General features: G+C 39.0%; 1 protein-coding gene across 1 annotated transcript in view; it reads left to right on the forward strand.

Annotated features, from left to right (window-relative positions):
* The first annotated feature begins 1,142 nt into the window (after positions 1 to 1,142).
* The window catches only part of LOC107299422 (xin actin-binding repeat-containing protein 2), a 55,466-nt gene continuing 35,908 nt past the window's right edge, over positions 1,143 to 20,700 (forward strand). The window contains exons 1-2 of the mRNA XM_015828782.1: positions 1,143 to 1,202; positions 4,340 to 4,472. Of these exons, the coding sequence (XP_015684268.1) occupies positions 1,143 to 1,202; positions 4,340 to 4,472 (193 nt within the window). The remainder of the gene's footprint in view (positions 1,203 to 4,339; positions 4,473 to 20,700) is intronic.

Consider the following 20,700-nt stretch of genomic DNA (forward strand, 5'->3'; position numbering starts at 1 on the left):
AAAATCTGCAACAGGAAATTAGGGGTTATGCAGGGAGCAAAATTCAAGGATAATTGTGTGAGTCAAAGGGTACAAGTGCCCATGGCTTTTTACCAGAAGAGATCCGGGTTGCCTGGGAAAGGAAACCAACTAGATATTTATGGAGATTCTCATGTTGTCCCAAAATACAAATCCTTCCATTCCCCACCATCCAGTCAAAGCTGAAGAAACTTCTTGGATGAGAAGCAAAATGTCTTCAAAGAAAAAAACCCAAGAAAGTCTAGTTGCCTCTTGAAAAAGCACGTAGACTTCATAGCACACCTTATATGTATTTTATTACTGTGTTTTCTTTTATCTATTTTATCCTGGATTTAGATCCTGATCCATTTTATTTCGGTTTTAAGATTAATCAATTAATAAACTATCTACCCAGTCAGATGCATAGCACTCAATGGGCAAAAGGGGATAACTGCATAAAAAAATGCCCCAAGTGGCTTTTTTGTTCCCTTGTTGCATGTTTACAGAGAGAAGAGATTAAAGAGGTTTCTTTTGCACAAGGAGATTTCCCCCTAGTTCAAAAGATTGTAGTTTCTCTCAAAGGAGAGGAAAAGTAATAGTTGTATTAGTTGCTATCTTGCCCATCTTTCTGCAAGGGAGGCCCCCCAATATTACTTTGCAATAAGATGTACCCCCAAGTGAAGCACATCTGCCATGGAACCCTTAGATCAGGGGTGTCAAACTGCCGGCCCGCGGGCTGGTTTCATCATACCGGAGCCGCGCCCACCCCATTGCCGGCATTGGCGAAAAATACGTTGCGATATGTTGCGCGACGTCATGTGACGTCGCGAGTTTGACATGTCTGCCTTAGATGTTTATTGAAGTAGGAATTTATAGGCTAATTGTATAAAATGTACATATTCCATGCTTCTTGCTTACAGGCTTTATTTATTTATTAAATTTATATGATGTCCATCTCACTGTTACAGCAACTATGAGCAGCTACCAGATGCAGATTTTGCGATGACCCTTTTATACTGGAGCTAGAAATAGTCTTTCTAATCATCCTGGAATCAGCCACTTCTTCTTCCCAATGATGGGATTTAGGTGAAAATTTGATCCTAAATCACATGATTGGCTAGCATGATTGGCTAGCTGTTTATCGCATGGCGATGCCTCCCAATCAATTCCCTATAGTACTGTACAAGTACAAAGGAATAACTAAGGTACACCCTGTGAAATGAACGTTCCTTAAGAAGATTCTGCTTCTTCGATTGATTTAATAATATAAAAGCCATCCTGTAAGTTTTGACATGCTACTCCAAAGATCTCATGGGAGGTGCTCAGATAATATTTCATTTTGGAAGTAAGTGTACTACCGTGTATCCTGCTTCAGCTCTGATATAGTCAATTTACAGATCCTTCATGAGGTAGCTGTCTGGGTTATAAATTGGCAGTCAGCAGGCATTTCCAGATAATAGCAATTCTCTGGGAATAATTTCCTTAATCAATTGAGCAAACTCATACCTCTCTTTATTTTAATCAGTGGATGAAACACATTACCAATTAGGTTCTGAGCACTTCGCAGTTTTCAGGGCAATATTCTTATTCTCAGAAATCTCCAGATACCTTTGAGGGGAATAGAATGTAATCAACTCTGCAACCAGGTGACACTAGTTGTTGTTTTTTTTAAAGGAAATGCAGATTTTTAATATCTTTTTCAATAAAATTGCTGATGACACTTCTTCATTTTATCAGACTTTGCTGGGAAGCATGAAAGTTGAGTCTGCCCAAGTTTCCTTAGCCACAAGGGCAGAGGGGAAACCTTACTTCTTGCCCTGCTGTCCTTGGTTACTAAGGGTACAATTTGAAAAAATCAGGGACCTGGGGATCCTGGATTCAATCAAGAAATCCTCTACTGTTTCTTCTCCCTTCTGGTCATTATTTTATGTTTTGAAAGTTACTGCCCTATATTTTGATAGTCCTGCTTTGCTGCCTGGATTCTGTTTATAGAATGTGACAAAGAAACAAGCCATTTAATTTAGTAGCACCCATCCTATGATACTTTGCTGAGGTAAAAACAGAAAGGGCATCTTCCCCTCTGCCCCTACCCCCTCCCACAAAGTGCATAGTGTTCTAGTCTGGTAAAGTTATTTTTGCACTTGAGTCAGAAAAAGTTCTGAAGCATATTCCTTCTTGGCAACGAAAAGACAATGCGAACAAACTCATACATATATTTCTGGCCCTTTCATGACGTACCGAACTAGAGAACAGCCAGACCCTGTTTTGAACTGAACACTGATAACTGAATAGCATAAACTTCAAATGACTCACTGTGTCACTGTTATGTGTGAAAATGTAACAGCATTTTCTTTTGTAATGTAGACCTATGTTTGGAAGCAGCCGCTTCCATGTTTATATGGTTTACATTGATTGTAGTATTTTGGTAGTATCTTTTTAACCCTGTGTAAAAGAAATGTTATGAATGAAGTGGTCCCAAAATTAAACAAACTGAATTTTGAAAACTGCCCTGGAATCAGTGTTGTTCTTTTTATAGCATACTTGGTACTCATGCAGATTTGTGTATAAAATCAGCTTCACATTGGAAATGAGGAATGCTTAATTTCTTCATAATAGTATATCTTCTCCTTAACTTATTCATCTAAAAAGAAGACACCTGTGAATTGCAAATGAGCTGATCCCACTAAAATAAAAGGGTAGACAGAAAAAGAAGCTCAGTATCCAGACTATTCATGTGAAATAGTCTACTTTGTCAACCTTGAGTGGCCAATACCACTTGACCCCTTCCTTAATTTCCATGTTCCAATAAATATAGCATAGCATGCCCAAATCTGAACATGTGCATCTGATTATAATATAGTTTCCTATGTGCTAGTAGGTTACTTCAGAAAAAATAAGATCTAAGACAAACTAATATTTTAATAGCTTAATAGTAGTTAATATTAATAACTAGTGACTATAATCAATTGCCTAAACATAGGTTACTCCATTTATAAAGCCAACTAGTCTTCAATATAAAATAAACCCACCATTTTCTGTCATACAAATAATCCATTCTCTTATATGGAAACTGGCAAATTCACATCTACAAACTTCCTTCTAGCAGAAACATTGCAAAACAAGGAGGAAAAAAAAAAAAAAAAGAGGTATGTGGAAAGAAGAGGGGGCTGCATCGGGAAAGGAAAGGAGGAAGAACAAAAATGAGGGGCAGAATAGCACTAACTAAACAGAAAGGAATTAAACAGAACTAGCACTAACTAAAAGAAAGTGATTTAAGTTGTTACAAAAAGATAAGTTCCACCAGCTTGCAGTCATTTGCACCTCCATTTGGCTGTTTTGAAAACATTTTTTTTCTTTTTAGCAAACACAAAATAAATTCCCATCCTTGTCCTTTTCCACAGGTAATATTTTAAGGGAAAGTGTCTTTGCTTTCCAATTTGGAGATAAAATGTTATGAATCTTCCCTCAACAATTTTTCTGATGTTTCACATCATCAGATAGTTCCCAATTCATTTTGAACTTGGCATCAGGTAAAACCTAATGGCAGACTAAAACTCCTGTGGAATTCCTATGGAAAACATCATTATTCATATCAAAATTAAAACTGAGTCACCCATTCTCCCCTCCCACTTAGGAGAGTCCATTCATCTTGAGAAACAGGAGTCTTTTTTGCTGCATTAATTGGGGTCACCAATTGTTCCAGATTGCCCTACAGAACTAGGACATTGTGAAGAGCGTCTTGCTGGTATGAGTAAGCACACTGTACCAACAATGAGTCTGATACTAAAACCAACTTCTTGACTTAAACATCAGCTCACTTCTCCTCCCAACTTCATATAGGAAAGCTCTCTTTAATTGTCATCTATTTTCTTTAAACCTTGCTTTTCCACATTTGAAAGGCATCGAAAGATTTGGCTAAGTGCCTTCAGCTCTTCTTGGTTTATAACCAAGTGGTTCGTTTTCTTTAAATAGGTTTCCCCTATTTACCTTGTGAATTAATCGAATGAGTGCATTGAAGAGCCAGCAAAAGGAGTGTTAGCTGGGGGGTGGAGTCCACGTGAGTGCGATGACTAGGATGGTCTAGGTTTCTTTTCCCTAAAAAAAACAACCATCTCACAAGGAGAAAGCTGGGTCAATGAACACTTGATTGACTGCACAAGTGCTGTTACGCCAAGATGACAAAAGGCACTATAAGATGGCCTTTACTAGCAGATTTCTAGAACAAATAGTTGACTCAGGCACTGGCCCTGTACTTCTCAGCCCCTAAAAATAGGTGCCAAGTGCCATGGTGCGCATGCAAGGCTAAAATAAAACCAGCTGTCTCCAGTGACTTGCTTGAGAGAAGAAGGAGAGGGGTGAATTTCAGTGGAGCTGGTCTCCACTGGATTGTATATTCAGGGGACTGGGAACTTTGTCTCACAAGGGGAAGCAAGAGAGGATTTTTAAGAGAGGACTATCAAGGTCTTCCTTCACAGGTAGGCTGCAGCTCTCTGCCTCTTACTGGTTAGTTGTGAGCAGGAGGAAATGCAAGTGGCTGTGTAATAAGTCTGGGTATTTTTTTATTTGGGCCAGCAGTGGAAAGAAATTTTGGGTGTTTCTCTTTCTCAGGGGTAAGCATTTTATATATATATAGTGTGTGTATTTTAAACAGAATCTCATTGTCCAGAGTGGTAGCAGCTATTGAAAAAGAAGGGGAAATTTCAGGCAAATTCAAGCTTTTGAATTAGAATTGAAGGGGGGGACTCTTAATGCTTGGAATTCCACTCTTAATGCTTGGAATCCAAGTAATATGCGTCCTACTTAGATCAAGCATCTTTTTGCAGAACTGCTTCTGCCATAGGCTCTGCTTGGCTTTATTAGCCTGAGTTGATTTTCTAGCTTGGCTGCTGTGAACAGGTTGCATGTGGGATAACTTTGGAAGCTGAAATAAGTAAGTATGAATCCATGTTCAGCACTCAGCCACACTGACTGCTTTTTGAGCAGCTGCGCCTGAAGACAGAAAAAAAAGACATTTTGCCCCAAATTCCATAGGAAGTGGAATTAAATTTCTTCTGAGGCTGGATCCCATTTTGTTGAAAGAAACATCAGCGTGAGGGCTGCTTCCAGTATTGTGCCTCTTAACATATCCTGTCTGTGAATAATAATTGTGGGGTTTGAGTTTAATTCAACAATGCATTTATTTTTGCTAATGTTCATGAAAACTAGCTGGCTTGGAGTAAATTTTAGAACGCAAGACTGAAAAATGGTGAAAATTTTATAGAGATTGTTTTTGAGAACTGATTTCTTTGTAAGATTTTTATGCACAGTGTAGTTTTTGTTTATATATGATTAAACATTCACCACAATAGCTGATGCACATCTGTATGATATTTTCTTTACAATCTGTCTTAAAAAAACTGGATAATAGTAAACAGGATATTTGGGCCACTATATTTATATATTTCACTGTTAATCTAACATGATGTTACATTATCTATTACTTGTTCCTTCAGTGAGATCACTGCCCTTAATTTTGCCATCCTGGTTAATATGGTGGGAAGAAATCAAAATCTGTTTGTATCCCCTTATCTCTTCCCTGCAAGTATGTATTTAAAGACCATTAGCAAGTTGCAATCTTCATAAAAATAGCCATGCTGAAAATAAAAAGGTATGTCCAGCTATGACAAATATAACCCCAATAGCTTACTGCTTTACAATTAGCATTGCATAAAGGGAGATCTAGGGACTATGAGTGGATAGCTTGTAATGATAAAAGATACTGAAACTGCATTCTTTTAATTTTTAAAAAAAATATTCCACTGCTAGAGTTTTGTGTTGAAACTTTAGCATGTAATTAAAACTCAAGTTGTTCCTTATGGAGCCCAGCATTCGGCAGAATTTCCTGTCGGATTATTCGTTTGTGTGAGTTTTAACATGTTTTTGTAAGTAGACAAATCAATTTTGTTCATGTAGCATGAAGAGAGTTCGTGGCCTCACCGTGACTTCACTTTTTCTTCCCCTCCCAAGGATATTTCAAAATATTATTTTAACAGCCACTACATATTTTAATACTTTGTATTTATTTTCTGCACTAAGAATTCTTCAAACTGCAATGTTAGAAATAAGAATTAAAGAGTAGTGTCTCCTCATTTATAGTGGAGTTTGCGTCTTTCCAAAAAGTTTTCTTCCACACTTAGAACATCTAGTTGGCCTTTGTCTGTTCACCATTGTCTCAGACTAAGCATTGTTAACCAGCCTTATTATATGTCAAAACTTTGTTTTTATTTGTTCTTGTAAGTCCCAAAGACCTCAAAAGTGGTCCCAGAACCATTGCTCTGTCTTAGAACAGCAGTTTTAAATTTTAAATTCTTCATGAAGCAGATTACTTTGGGTGAACAGTTTATCTGCAGCTTTCATTCTAATCACGAAATACTTGTCATTGTTCAACATCTGACATTCAAAGTAATCATGTTAGGCTGTTCTTTCTCCATCCTTTTCAAAGACTGCTTAACCCCTTAATGTCAGATTAGCCAAAAATCAACAGTATGTGTGTGTATCTCTGTGTTTAGGTATATATTTTTGAGAATGATAAAATTACACAAAGGTTCCTGAAGGAAATCTATTCTGCACACTGTAGATGATTCCTCATAGACCATAAGTATAAGTTGAATAGCCCTAAGGCAAGAATGCTCCCAATTTGTGCATGACTTTAGATGGACATAACCATGCAATTTTCTTGGCAACAGTATGGAAATGGGTTGCCACTGTTTTCATCTGGAATGCTTTTTGACTCCCTAGTCCAGTGGTGGCGAACCTATGGCACGAGGCGGCACTCTGTGGGCATATGTGCCGTTGCCCCAGCCTCGCCTCCCCCGTGACCCCCTCCTCTCCAGCAGCCTCCCTGAAGGAGAGTCGCCCCTGAGTGTGGCCCACACAGAGCAGCGCAACCAAGGACATGGCAGCCAGGCAGCGTAGACAAGACTCTGCCCTCACACCCCATCATGCACAGTTGATGTTGCAGGGCGCAGGCAGAGGGTGTGACCACTATAGCGCTGCTGGGCTGCCTGGGTGATCTGTGGCAGGCCCTGGAGGCAGTGAGTGGCCCTGCGGGCAGGCGGGGTGGGGGATGGGGGGCGGAGCGGGGCGGGGCGGGGCAGGGGGTGGAGCGGGAGTGGGGCCAGTTTTTGGGCACTCGGTCTCTAAAAGGTTCGTCATCACTGCCCTAGTCTAAATGTAGCTTTCTTGGTAGACTCAATTTCTGAATAGTTCTAACTCTGCATAGCATTTTTTTGCTGGGACAATGTTATTAGTATTTGTATCGAAATTTGTATGCTGCCCAACTCCCAAACACTCTGGATAGTTCACAAGTAAAAACATAAAAAAATAAGAAAAAAAATATAAAAAATAAAAGATTGCAAGAATAACAAACATCAGACAGGAACAAAGGAGGGCTTCAATCACACTCACCAAAGACTTTCAAGGCTCTTCAAAATACTAGCAGGGAGGGGGCCATCCAGATTTTGGGGAGAACCTCATTCCAGAGGGCACCCACTGCTACAGAGAAGGAGCACTTGCAGAGTTCTGATAGATGACATTATTTAATCAAAGGAACCTAGAAAGCACCCTGCCAGATTGATTTAGCCTGGCAGATAATATGGGAAGGAGCTGGTCCCAAAAGTAACCTAATCCCATAGTGTGTAGGTCTTTATGGGTAACAACCAACACCTTGTGTTGCATCCAGAAGCAAACTGGCAACCAGGAGTGTTACATGGCATATCAAGACATGGCCACTACTACTTGTGCTGCTGCATTCTGGCCAGATAAACCTTCAAGGACAGCCTTACACAGAGTGTTGCAGTAGTTAGCTCATAGTCACCTCATAGCCAAGGCATGAATGACTGTCTGAAGGACTGCCCAGTCTAGGAAACAAATGGACCAAACAACGATGTACAAAGGCCTTCCTGGCTACTGCTACCACCTGCTCTTAGAGGAAGTTTCCCTATCTTGAATGGGGAAGGGCAATCTTATCCAAAATCAGAGTTGGGATATTCCCAGATCTGGATGGCCTAAACCAGCGGTTCTCAACCTATGGGTCATGACCCCATTTGGGGTCGATCGACCATTTCACGGGGGTCGCCAAGCAAGGCTGTCCGCCATTTTTTTCCCCTTTTCCGGCGGGTGTCTTACCTCCCTTGAGCTGGGCCAGCTGGTGGTCGGCCTGCTCAGTCTCTGCCACTTACCAGCTATGCCTCAGCCGGCGCAGGGGGCGGAACCACGCATGCGCGGCGCTCCCGGGCAGGGAAAGTCCTCGACTTACGACCAGTTGGGTAGTCCTTGACTTACGACCGATTTAGTCCTCGACTTACGACCGGTTGGGGGTCACGGCATTAAAAAGGTTGAGAACCACTGGCCTAAACACTTACAACCACTCAGTTTTGGTAAGATTGAGTCAGAGGCAATAACTCCCCATTCTTGTGCTACTTAGAATTAAAGAAAAAAGATTGACTAGTAATGCTGTCATTGCTTACATACAGTAAGTAAGAAAATGCCTGACAATTTAATTCTCAAAAATTATACAAATGTGATAATCACACTTTATGTGAACTTCGTGCCTTTAAAACAAATCTGCTGTTTATAGCCATGTCCTTGTAATTTAAGAGATGAAACTCATTCACAGCTGCAGAGAAATCTAGCTGCAAGCTGACTGTTTCCAGTAAAATGAATAGGAAATCAATTTTATTTGGGAAAATCCACACAAATATCAGGATTTTTGTAGTGTAAATTGCAGGTGCACTTGGAATTTACACCTGGTAGAGTGAACAGTGCTTTAAGGAGCTTTAGGTTTGGTGACATTTTGTTTTGTTTTGGAAAATGTAATATTCTATGTTTCAGTTCAAAGGTGAGTACAATAAAATAGAATTTAAGCAGTCTACAAAAGGAAAAGCAACTTAAATTACAAATGATAAAACAACAATGGTGATAAAACTGAAAAGCAGCACTAAACCAAAACACCAAGCAATGTAAAAATCTTCTCCTGCTATTAAACATTTATGTGGATCAGAACAGAGACAAATATTTCAAAAAGAAATAAAAAGCAAAACAATGCAAAATGTTCTTTTCTCAACTGCCATTGACTTAACTTCAAATATTGGAGAAACTTAGAGAAGGATCATAACTGTTGATCTCAATATTCAGTTAGGGTCATCCAAGAGAAAATCCTTTTTTTAGATTCTCAGAGTTAAGAACAACATTTTGATCTGTGCTTAAATAGATTGGGAGCCAGTATGGTGGCTTGTCCAGGTCAGCAATTTCAACCAGTCTTCTCCAAAATGGCATTCTCGAGATAGGTTAGAGTATAATTCCCATTATCTCCGACCAACATTGCCTGTCCTTACTTGGAATAATGGAAAGTGTAACCCAATGTTTCTAAAGATTGGAAAAGCTGGTGTAGGTATTTTGAGATAAGTTGAACAGCCAAAAGAATCTTCAGAGCCTAACATGTGACCTTCTAGTAGGGACACTATTGTAGGCCAAAACCAAAATGTTCTTAGGTAAGAGTTAGTAAATAAAGGGAATTTCTTCAATTTGGAAAGCTAAGGGAATATTTTTAACGTTCTTTCTAGTGTAGATGCTACCATTTCAAGCAGGGGCAAAGCTACAGATGCTAGAGCTACTATAGTCACAGTATGTACCTGCCCCTTAAAACCTTTTAAAACTTTTGAAATTGCCCTTCAGTTTTGAAGTCTGAAAGCTTACGGTTGCTGAAAGACATTCTGCAACTGCTAGCCCAGTTATAAAAGTTTATCTGAGCATAATTAAAATTGGCCAATTTATCTCTGTCCTGAGAATTTCAGAAGTGGATAGTAGGACATTTGAAACAATCAAGGTAGATTTTCATAGACTTCCTGTGGATTATGGTAATACCTAGCAGCCAGGTTAGAGACAGCTGAATTTGCATAATGAGAATCTGTTTAAGATAAAAAGAGCATTTTCTCAGAAGTGAATCCAGTGATGAAACACGGCTCTACATTTTGTTTGTATGTGTGACAGGCATACATCTCATCTTATCAATACTAATGAAATCTGCAAAATAACAGATCTAATTATGTTTTTGCTTCTGGATATGTGTAATCAATCTTCCTTCCTTCCTTCCTTCCTTCCTTCCTTCCTTCCTTCCTTCCTTCCTTCCTGATGATTGCCTGGTCTCATCCCTGGAGTTTCTTTAGCAAGATTTTCAGAAATGGTTTGCCCTTGCCTGCTTCTTAGGGCTGAGAAAAAGTGACTAGCCAGCTGGTTTCATTCCTAGGCAGGATTAGATCTCACAATCTTCTGATTTTTAGCTTTGTGCTTTAACCATCACACCAGACTGGCTCTCAATTCTTACGTTGTACACGTTATCTTAAGCTTATTCCTCACACAATTGTATCACTGAATGTTCAGCATTTGCCACAAATGATCTCTTGAATATGTTATCTTGAAGGAATATTCCAATATCTGGATTTGTGTAAACAAATTTGCAAAGGCATTGTCTTTTCAAAAGTCAGATGTGTCAGTTTCCCTGAAAGCAAATACTTGGCTTGTGCTAATAATATAACTATAGTCAAATGATCCTAAAATAGTTTATTTTGAGAGACGGTTAGGCTAATTGTATAGGGCACCATTCTGTAGATTCTTCCGTCGGTGGATTGTTCTCTAAAAGGATTGAGAATCTATTTAAACAGGTGGAATGCTACTGCTATCTTGGTTTAAATGAGAACATTTTTAACAGGTTCAGATGACGAATAATTTTCTTTATGAAAAATGCAATTACTATAGATGTGATTGTGTGTGTTATTATATGCTATCTAGGGGGGAAAAAAGAAGTAGAGCATGACATTAATGCCTGATCCTAGATGGCCTTTGAGCTTATATAGTTATTTCTCATGTTTAAGCTCTAATCTTGAATGGGTGCTATTCCCATTATAAACCCAGCTGCTGATTTTCCCGTACTTTTAAACTTCTGAAGAAAAATAAGATAATATTCCTAGTCATCACTAAAAAGAGCTTACTTATCAATCCATCCATTGCTTTCTTTCAAGATTGGAAAGGACAAAAAGTAGGTAGATGAAGGATGTGAAAACATGAGAGGTGGGTAAGAAAGAGCAAGGCTGAGTGGTTCACATGGAGAGGAGACTCTCAGATATCATCTTATCTAGGATCCTCACAGACTTGGTAGGGCCAATGTAAGCACTGCTTTTCTAATTCTTATACAGCAATTGTGTGTTCATCACACGAAGAAGATCCATTTGTTAAAAGGGCATCTCCCTTCCCCAATCTGAGCTCACAAAGCCTCATGCTCATACAGTGGACAACTACACAACCTATATTTCTCCTTCCAAAGTGGTGGCAATAAAGTGGTGAAAAGGATTACAAAGTCCCCAAAGTGAAAATATAGATTTTCATATAAGTCCCTAAGGTTTTCTGTGGTTCCCAGTGTTCTACTGGGTGCGTCCCTGGAGCATCCACCAGGGGTTGCTTACACCTCATCATAAAGAAGACACACCTGAAGGTTATAGTCTAAGCTCAAAAGGCAGGCTTAATCTAGTTGTTGATGATGATAATAATAACAGAATGACAGAGTTGGAAGGGATTTTGGAGGTTTTCTAGTCCAAACCCCTGCACAAGCAGGAAATCCTATACCATTTCAGACAAATGGTTGTCCAATCCCTTCTTAAAAACTTCCAGTGTTGGAGCCCCCACAACTACTGGAGCAAGTCATTCCACTGATTAATTGTTCTAACTATCAGAAAATTTCTCCTTGATTCTAGGTTGGTTCTCTCTTTGATTAATTTTCATCCATTGCTTTTTATCCTGCCTTCAGGTGCTTTGGATAACAACAACAACAACAACAACAACAACAATAATAATAATAATAATAATAATAATAATAATAATAATAATAATAATAATAATAATAATAATAAAGTTGGAAGGGACCTTGGAGGTCATCTAGTCCAACCCCCTGCTCAGGCAGGAAACCCTATATCATTACAGACAAATGGCTGTCCAATCTCTTCTTAAAAACGTCCAGTGTTGGAGCACCCACAGCTTCTGGAGGCAGGTTGTTCCACTGGTTAATTGTTCTAACTGTCAGGAAATTTCTCCTTAGTTCTAGGTTGCTTCTTTCTTTGGTTAGTTTCTATCCATTGCTTCTTGTTCTGCCTTTAGGTGTTTTGGAGAAGAGGTTGACTCCCTCTTCTTTGTGGCAACCCCTGAGATATTGGAACACTGCTATCACGTCACCAATAGTCTTTCTTTTCATTAAATTAGATATACCCAATTCCTGCAACCATTCTTTATATGTTTGGGCTTTTGGTCCCCTAATCATCTTTGCTGTTCTTCTCTTCACTCTTTCTAAAGTCTCGACATTTTTTTTGTATCGCGGTGACCAAAAATGCATGCAATATTCCAAATGTGGTCTTACAAAGGCATTATAAAGCGGTATTAGCACTTCACATGATCTTGATTCTATCCCTGTTAATGCAGCCTAGTTGGCTTTTTTGGCAGCTGCAGCACACTGCTGGCTCATATGAAGATGATAAACTTACAGTCTTTGCAAAGCAATTGAGAAGGACTAATCCAGAAAATCTTGGTTCTTCCAATTTATGTGATATGGCTCTGCACACTTTTTAAATAATTCTGCCCACTGTCGTCTCTGAAATGTTAGCACACCAAAAATGAGAATTGCGGCCCTTGCTCACAAAAGGTTCTTCATTCTTGCCCTAAGGACAGATCTCTTCTATATATATTTGTAGTTTATGTAGGAATTAAAGACTTTTACTACATACAACATTGTAACTGAATTAAAAGGAAGAAGATATTGGCAGCAAAGTATACAATTTGCAATTACCCAATCTTATGTCTCATACTATATAACTCTGAGAGCAGTGGCTGGATGTTGATGTATTTATCTTTATAACACCCAACTGCGAGTTGGGTTGGGCATAGAGAGAGTGGCCCAAACTTCCACAATGAGCTTCCATAGCTGAAAATGAGCTAGAACTCCCAGCTTCTAGGTCTGTGCTTTAATCTCACAGCTACATAAAGAAACCTTAAGTGGCCTTTGTTAATTTGGACATTTCAGGGGCAGGTGGGGCAGCAATCTTTGTTGATGCAGGAAACAAAGTTTTTGAAAACACAGACTGTTTTCCCCTGGACTGTATTATTGGAAACATTCAATTTCTGGCAGAAAGCAGAATTGGCAAAAGCCCAAGCTGTGTTTATTTTACTTTCCACACAAACTATTTTGTACTTTAATTTTCATGTTCTCTTGTGGCACCTTTTGAAGAATTCTGGCAATAAGCTTGATTGCATTATGGAGAGTCACCAGTTCAAAGTTGTTTTCTATTTTTAATCTACCCTGGGAGTTATATTCCCGTTCTTCACTCCTTATGAGTGGTACAATGACAATTACTTGAGATGTCCTTGATGGATGTTTTTACACGTTGCCTAGAGAGGAGAAGCAGAATGTGCAACACATATGATGCAAAGTGCTATCAAAACTTACAAACATGTAGAGTTATTTTCAATAATTTAGCTCAACCACAGCTCAGGGTCATGTGGTACGAGATTCATTGAATTTATTTCTAAATAAAACCTGTTTACGATTGAGGAGGTAGAGAATTTAGTTACAGCAGGATATAATGGAGTATAAGATCTTGACTCCTGAAAATTGTTGCAATAATTATAATATCAAGTTGCCAGAGTTATTTATTGCCAGAGGCTTGGTTTTGAATGTAGCAAGAACTAGTGGGACCATCAGGTTGAGAAAGTTTTGGAAAATTAGCGGGTTAAGATCTTATGGGACTTCAAAATCGAAACAGATAGGCATCTTGTTAGTAGTATACCTGATATAAGAGTTATTGAAAAGAAGAAAGTTTGGTTCATTGATATTATTATACTGGGTGATGCTAGGATTTAGGAAAACTAATCAGAAAAAAATTATGAAACACAGGGACTTGCAGACTGAAGTTGAATACTTATGGAAAAAGAAATCCATTGTTATATCACTCATGATCCTTGGAACAATATCTAGATCAGGGGTAGGTAACCTTGGCTCTTTTATGACTCGTGGACCTCAACTCCCAGAATTCCTGAGCCAGCATGGCTCAGGAATTCTGGGAGTTGAGGTCCACGAGTCATAAAAGAGCCAAGGTTGCCTACCCCTGATCTAGAGGATTCCTTGATATTTAGAAATGTTCAATTTAGTGGACCTGAAAATCATAACATATACTGCATATATCTTACGGTATTCATGTCCATTGAATGCCTATGCCTTAGATATAATCCCAAAACAAAAGGAGCACTTAAACACCTTCAGCATTGACAAAAACGCCTTCAATCAATTGCAAAAAGTAGTTTTACTCAGAACAGCTTACATTCTGCAATGATACTTTTAACACCATTGAACAACAATATCTGCCTATTTCAGATCCTTTGGAAAGACTGGATAGGTGCATAAAAATGTCAAATCCAGTCTAAACATCTGGCTGACTGCGCAGCCAACCATAGTAGTAATTTGGCACAGTCACCAAAAAGATTCATTGGAACATCTGTAAAAATTGTAGGAATTTCCAAATAAAGTCTTGATACATAACATACCAGATTTAACTGTGTTTAAAAAGAAAAAAAAATGTGGATAATTGATGTGTCAATACCAGGGGATAGTAGAATAGAAGACAAAGAATTGGATCACAAAGAATCAAGATCTGAAAATCAAAGTTGAGAAATTATGGCATTAATTGGCTGTAGTGGTTCCAGTGCTTATTGGCGCATTGGATGCCATACCAGAAGCCCTGGACAACACTTAGAAAATGTACACATTGACAAAATTTCCACTGCTTGGATCCACACACATTGTGACATTCTAGATCAGGGGTGTCAAACTTGCCATGTCACGTGACGTGTTGCGATGTATCACAACTTTTTTCCATTGCCGGCAATGGGGTGGACGCGGTTTCGTCATGACGCATCCTGCCTGCGGGCCGGCAGTTTGACACCCCTGTTCTAGATGCTTGGGAAGAACCTGTTGTACATGAAGACCAGCTAAAGAACTGGCAACTGTGATTTCATATTGTTGTCTATTGTCAGGACAATGAAAAGCAATTCAGGAAGAGTTCAATTCTTGATTTATTTACAATAGAGACTATCTTGCCAGACTAAATGGGATATTGCCCACTACTCTTTCCCTGATGGATCTACCCTGGGAGATTCTAGAGAGTAGCGATCCTTATTCCCTTTCTCTATCCAGCTCTGGGCTGGGCTGCCTCTTGTTTCACACACCCCCCACACACTTTCTGGAAAGTGCTTCCTGGGAAACTGTCCTTTTACTGTAACCCATCACCCTATCTCCCCCTCCATGAGTACTATCTCTCACATGTATATAATAATAATAACATCATCATCTGTATTTTAGAGGGGATAATCTACTCACCAATTAAAATAATACATTTTAAAGAACTTCATTAACTGAGATGGAGACTATATGTAAAAGACCAACCAGGCTAGGAATAATAACATTAGGCAGGAACAATTGGAGAAACCCTAAATGCTTTGATCTATGTTATTACAAATAAAGAAGATATTGTGCTCTACATGGGGTTGAAGAGCATTCAGAAGCCACAGCTGGTGCAGAGTGAGGTGGCAGAGGCAGTTCTTAGGGCCCCTAGATTGGCCCTTGATATGCTCTGTGAGCTGCCCTAGTTGGCAGTTTGCTTCTGGGTGCAATTCAAGGTGTTGGTTACTCACCTATAAAATCCCTCATGGTCCAGGTTACTTGAGCAACTGTCTCACCAGGGTGGGACTGGCCTGCCCCATCCACGCTGACAGAGAGGGCATACTATGGATCCTGTCAGTCAAAGAATTTCAACTGGCAGGGTCCAAGAGAAGAGCCTTCTCTGCCATGGCTTTTGAACATCTTACCCCCTGAGGTGAGATTGGCTCCTACTGTCTTGATTTTTCGTAAAAGATATAAAACCCAGTTCTGCCAAATGGCTTGGAGTTCCAATAGGGGAGTTTCACACTGGAAGTAGTTGACTAATTAAAAGCTAATCCCACCTCCTCGCCCTTGTGTATCTGGCTCCCTCCTTCTCCATCTTGTGTTAATGATTTTTTCTTTGTCTGCTCTGTCATTTTATATTGGATGGTTTTAATGTTTTTAATGTTTATTATAGTGCAAGCCACCCAGAGTCATTTGAAATGAGATGAGCAACGAATAAATCGAATGAAAGAATAAATAAATAATAAATTTCTCTGAATTTGGGAAAAGCAACTTTTTATTAGATTAAAATCCATGAAACTCCTTTCTAATATTTTCCTTCTAGAGAACATGCTCATCAAAGATCATTTATTCATCAGTTATTGTTGCTGGAGGGGGGTTATTGCTTTTTTATTTTTTTATGTTCGGTTTTTATCTTTGTATGAGTCACTGAGAGGGAGTTAGAAAGCCATATAAATCTCCTTAAATAAAATAAATGATAAACAAATAAATTCAGGATGAGAAAACAACCTACTGTAAAACCTTTTCCATTACTATAGAATTACACTCTCATGAAAATATCAGTGTCTATCATTTGCACATGCAGATAGATAAGAGACTGGCAGAGACTTGTGACAAGTGCAAGAGCTTTTTAACCTTGAGATGAAATACACATTAATTCAAGCTGAGTGGCATATTCAAAGAATAACATGGATTTTGGTTCTTGTCACTGGACCTTTTGGCTCTACAAGCTGCATTAGTTGCTTATAGGACAGGACACTTTAAGTGAGGTAGTTAAAGAGACTGGTGGACTTGAATTCCCTTCCCATCACTTTCTCAGAAATGCTCCCCCTTCTCTCTTTTATGACATATTGTGTGAGAGAAGACGATTTAATATCTACCACTTTTTTTTCCTTCCTCATTGGCACTTTACCCACATAAGTGAGATAAGAACAGATGGATGAGAAGAGTGGAGTTTAATGATTTTCCCTGGGTTCTCCTCCTCATTTAAACTGCAGTCTCCAATCACAAATGCCAAAGAGCACAATTTTGAGTAGAGGAAGGAATGACACTCTCCATGTGTGTTCATTTCCTTTCCGGTCTCACCTGGCTAGTATACTTGTTGAAAACTGTGATTTAGCTGAGAAGGAAACCACACCGAGAAACTTTATTTGAGGGAAGGGCATTCATGTCAGCACTGACTTCTGGCAACTACCTTTGCAGTTTTCTTGGCAAGATTTTGGAAATGGTTTGCCACTGCCTGCTTCCTAACACTGAGAAAGAAGGGCTTGTCCAAGATCACACAGCTGTTTGTGCCTCACACCAAGATTAGCTTGTCGGTGTCCCATACATTTTTTTTTTGGCAGGCTATGTATAATGTATATCACGTACTGGGGAGGGGAGGGGAATGCTCATGCAACTTCATTGTTCTCCTGTAGCCAGTTAATCAGCCAAATGATAGAATTCCACAGGTAGGTTAGAAGCTTGGATACCTGTAGCAGGCTGAAGTAAGGGCTTCTAGGAAGTGCATGTGGCCTGGGATCTAGAGCCCATAGATCAAATGCTCTGAAAAACGTCAGCAAGTGGAGTATTTCTCTTCCATACAATTTGTAATGAGACTAAGTATATCTTTGCTTTTCTCTCTTTCTTGGAACTCTAAACAAAACAAAAAATGATTACCTGGAAATGTTTAACAATCAGTACTGTTTAATCATGAACAATATCCTTACAATATGTCTTTCTCCTTCAACTGGTTTAATCTCAGAATGATGAAAATGATAGCCTGGTCAATATTCTTAGTCTATTTAAGAGCCACAGTGGTGCAGTGGTTAGAATGCAGCCTGACTTTGCTCACTGCCAGGAGTTTGATCCTGACTGGCTCAACGTTGACTCAGCCTTCCATTCTTCCGAGGTCGGTAAAATGAGGACCCAGATTGTTGGGGGCAAGATGCTGACTCTGTAAACCTCTTAGAGAGGGCTGTAGAGCACTAGGAAGAGCGGTATATTAGTAGAATATTACTATTGCTACTGTTGTATGCATGTCCTTGATTAACTTAAAATCGTCTTCAATATTAAGAAAATGTTGTAATGCATGGACCTAGTTTCAAAGTGAGCCAGGCAGGATTTCAAAACTGGACAGGTACTTAAGAGAAATAATGACATTTCATCCAGAAGAAAACACATGTGGCCTCTAGTTTCCTTCACCCTCCCTTCTTCTATATGCATTAAACTATATTTCTAGGTGCCCCTACTGTGCAGGATGAATAACCCATGAAATTGAATATTTCTGTATATGCAATTTGAGTGCAACTGCTTCTTTTAACCCCGTAGTTCTTTTGTCAGATTCTGTTACTTCTCCAGGTTTCAATTATGAAGGAGAGAGAGAGAGAGAGAGAGAGAGAGAGAGAGAGAGAGAGAGAGAGAGAGAGAGAGAGAGAGAGAGAGAGAGAGAGAGAGAGAGAGAGAGAGAAGTAGTAGTATGATTACAGGGTTTAAAATAGGAGATTATTAAGGCAGGGAAGCACTTCTATTGTCTTGGTGAACCCTTGTTATGGGTTGAGATATATTGATGATGACATCATCATATCTTTTTGGAATTTAGAGCTGAATAATTCAGATATTTTTAATAGAGGACTGAGAAACTGCATGGGTTTACCACGGGGAAAGAAACAGTATAATTTCATATTTTGGGTTTTTCTATTACATCCAGTTTTCAGGGGTTGCCTTTATAATAACAATCACCCCTCATTAAGCTGAGGATGGTTATTGTTCTTATGAGGCATAGAAATCAAATGCTTGAAAAATCATATTCGTAATTTACATATTAAAGATGAATCACTGAACATTTATTAGGATAGTGTGGGTTTTTACTTACTTAAATATTTTCCCAAGGTTATTTCACTGCTTACGTTCAATGTGTTGTCTTCAGCAACACATGAAATTATACCTTTTTTAAAATTTCTGTGCAATTATTTAGAATGTGCTATACACTCCGGTAAATGCATTTGCAGCCAAATATTTTTCAAATTCAGCAGCCAATTGAATGAAGCTCAATATGCTTTCCAGAGCATGGCAGGTCACCTGGGGGATGCAGATGTACAGCTGGGTTGTTACATAATACTAAACACATGCACAGATGGTCTAAACGCAAGTGAGACCCAAGTTATTTTTCAGGAAGAGCATCTAGGATTATGACAAGAGTTCAGGTACACCCCCGTCCCCCCCAAACAAGGCAGAACGAAGTCATAACAGTAGAGTTCAAAGGCAGTTCACTTATTAAAGTGGGTATAGATTCTATGGCAATATAAAAGCAGATAAGAGACGTTGCTTCCAGCACATAAAATTTGGAGCTGGGGCTTTAGCAAAGACTTGCCGGTGGCCAAGTCTAGCACTTAGCAATTATTCATGAGGAACATTGTTTCTTAAATTTACCTGAACCTCTGAGATTATAAATGTAGATTAGTGGAGATTTCCATTTGGAACTCAGCTTTCTGGACCCTCTGTTTCACAGAACAATGATTGATCTCTAGTATTTAAGCTCCAGGCTTTAGTGTCTCAAAAAGGCTGGAAATTAGGCTGAAGTTCAACCTCCTTCTCCAATGACACTCATCCATATAATGCGCTGAAATGATTATAAAATGGAAATGTGGGTTGGACAGAGAGAGTGGATTATGTTCCACTTCAGTGTGCAATTTCCTGTGTGAAGCCTCCAATCTGCTGTACAGATTTGTGGGTCTTCTAGAACAGATTGGAGTGGGATTCAGGATGGAAAGTGGAATCCTGATTTGGCTAAGCATATATCGACTCCTTTTTACTTCATCTATATATTTTTAAAAACTTTATATGGATTATTGTGCATATTCTGGCATGGCAGGTTTTTTGTTTTAAAAAATGTGCATTTTTGTATGACTTTTTTCATAGTACATACATTTTTGTGTACACTTTTTTCTTGAGAACAGCATAATAATTTGGAAAGTATGAAAGTTTCTCCCTCTATATTCTCAGCTTCAAGCTAAAAGAATCTTCCTGAACACATTTATAGAGCTTGTGCTCGCTGATTGATGTCCCTTTTTTGCTTTTTTCATATTGACATATTTATCAGTCAGAATGTGCAGAAGTATAGAAGCCAGCCCTCACTACCTACCATGATTGTGTGCCTCAGTCTTGCCTGCTCAGCTCCCCACTGAAAAGACCACTAAGCATGTTTACTTGTAGTAAGCAATGCCCATGAAACATGGGACCCTCAGCACTCTATTTGTGCTGCCTAATGTTGTCAGATTGTACCTCTGAAATTTAGAGAGAAGATGTCCAAAGTCTGAAACCCTCTGCTTTCATTGCCACCTGTGATCCTTTCTAAGAAGCCAACATATGGGCTAAAAAACACAATTTGGGAGAGATGCAGGATAGGGATATTAGCTTTTTATTTCCCAGAAGCCTCCACTCCAACTTCCATCTTAAATATTACGTACAAAGGGTGAAAATTTTAGGTAATACCCCTTCTGTTGACATCAGCTCTTATGGTCCTAAAGATATTCAAAAAGTTATTTCTAGTAGACTCTTGTAGAACGATAAAGGTCCAACTTTTGTTCTACACATTTGGCCCCAATGGGAATTAAGCCTGTTCTGCTATGAGAATGAAGGCTTGATATGCCTAGCTTTGGTTGTGTGTGTATGAATGCACTTGGTTATACTGGTTTCCTATTATTTCT

This window comes from Protobothrops mucrosquamatus, unplaced genomic scaffold (assembly GCF_001527695.2).
Source record: "Protobothrops mucrosquamatus isolate PMUCROS unplaced genomic scaffold, P.Mucros_1.0 scaffold4894, whole genome shotgun sequence".
In the NCBI taxonomy this organism is placed as follows: Eukaryota; Metazoa; Chordata; class Lepidosauria; order Squamata; family Viperidae; genus Protobothrops; species Protobothrops mucrosquamatus.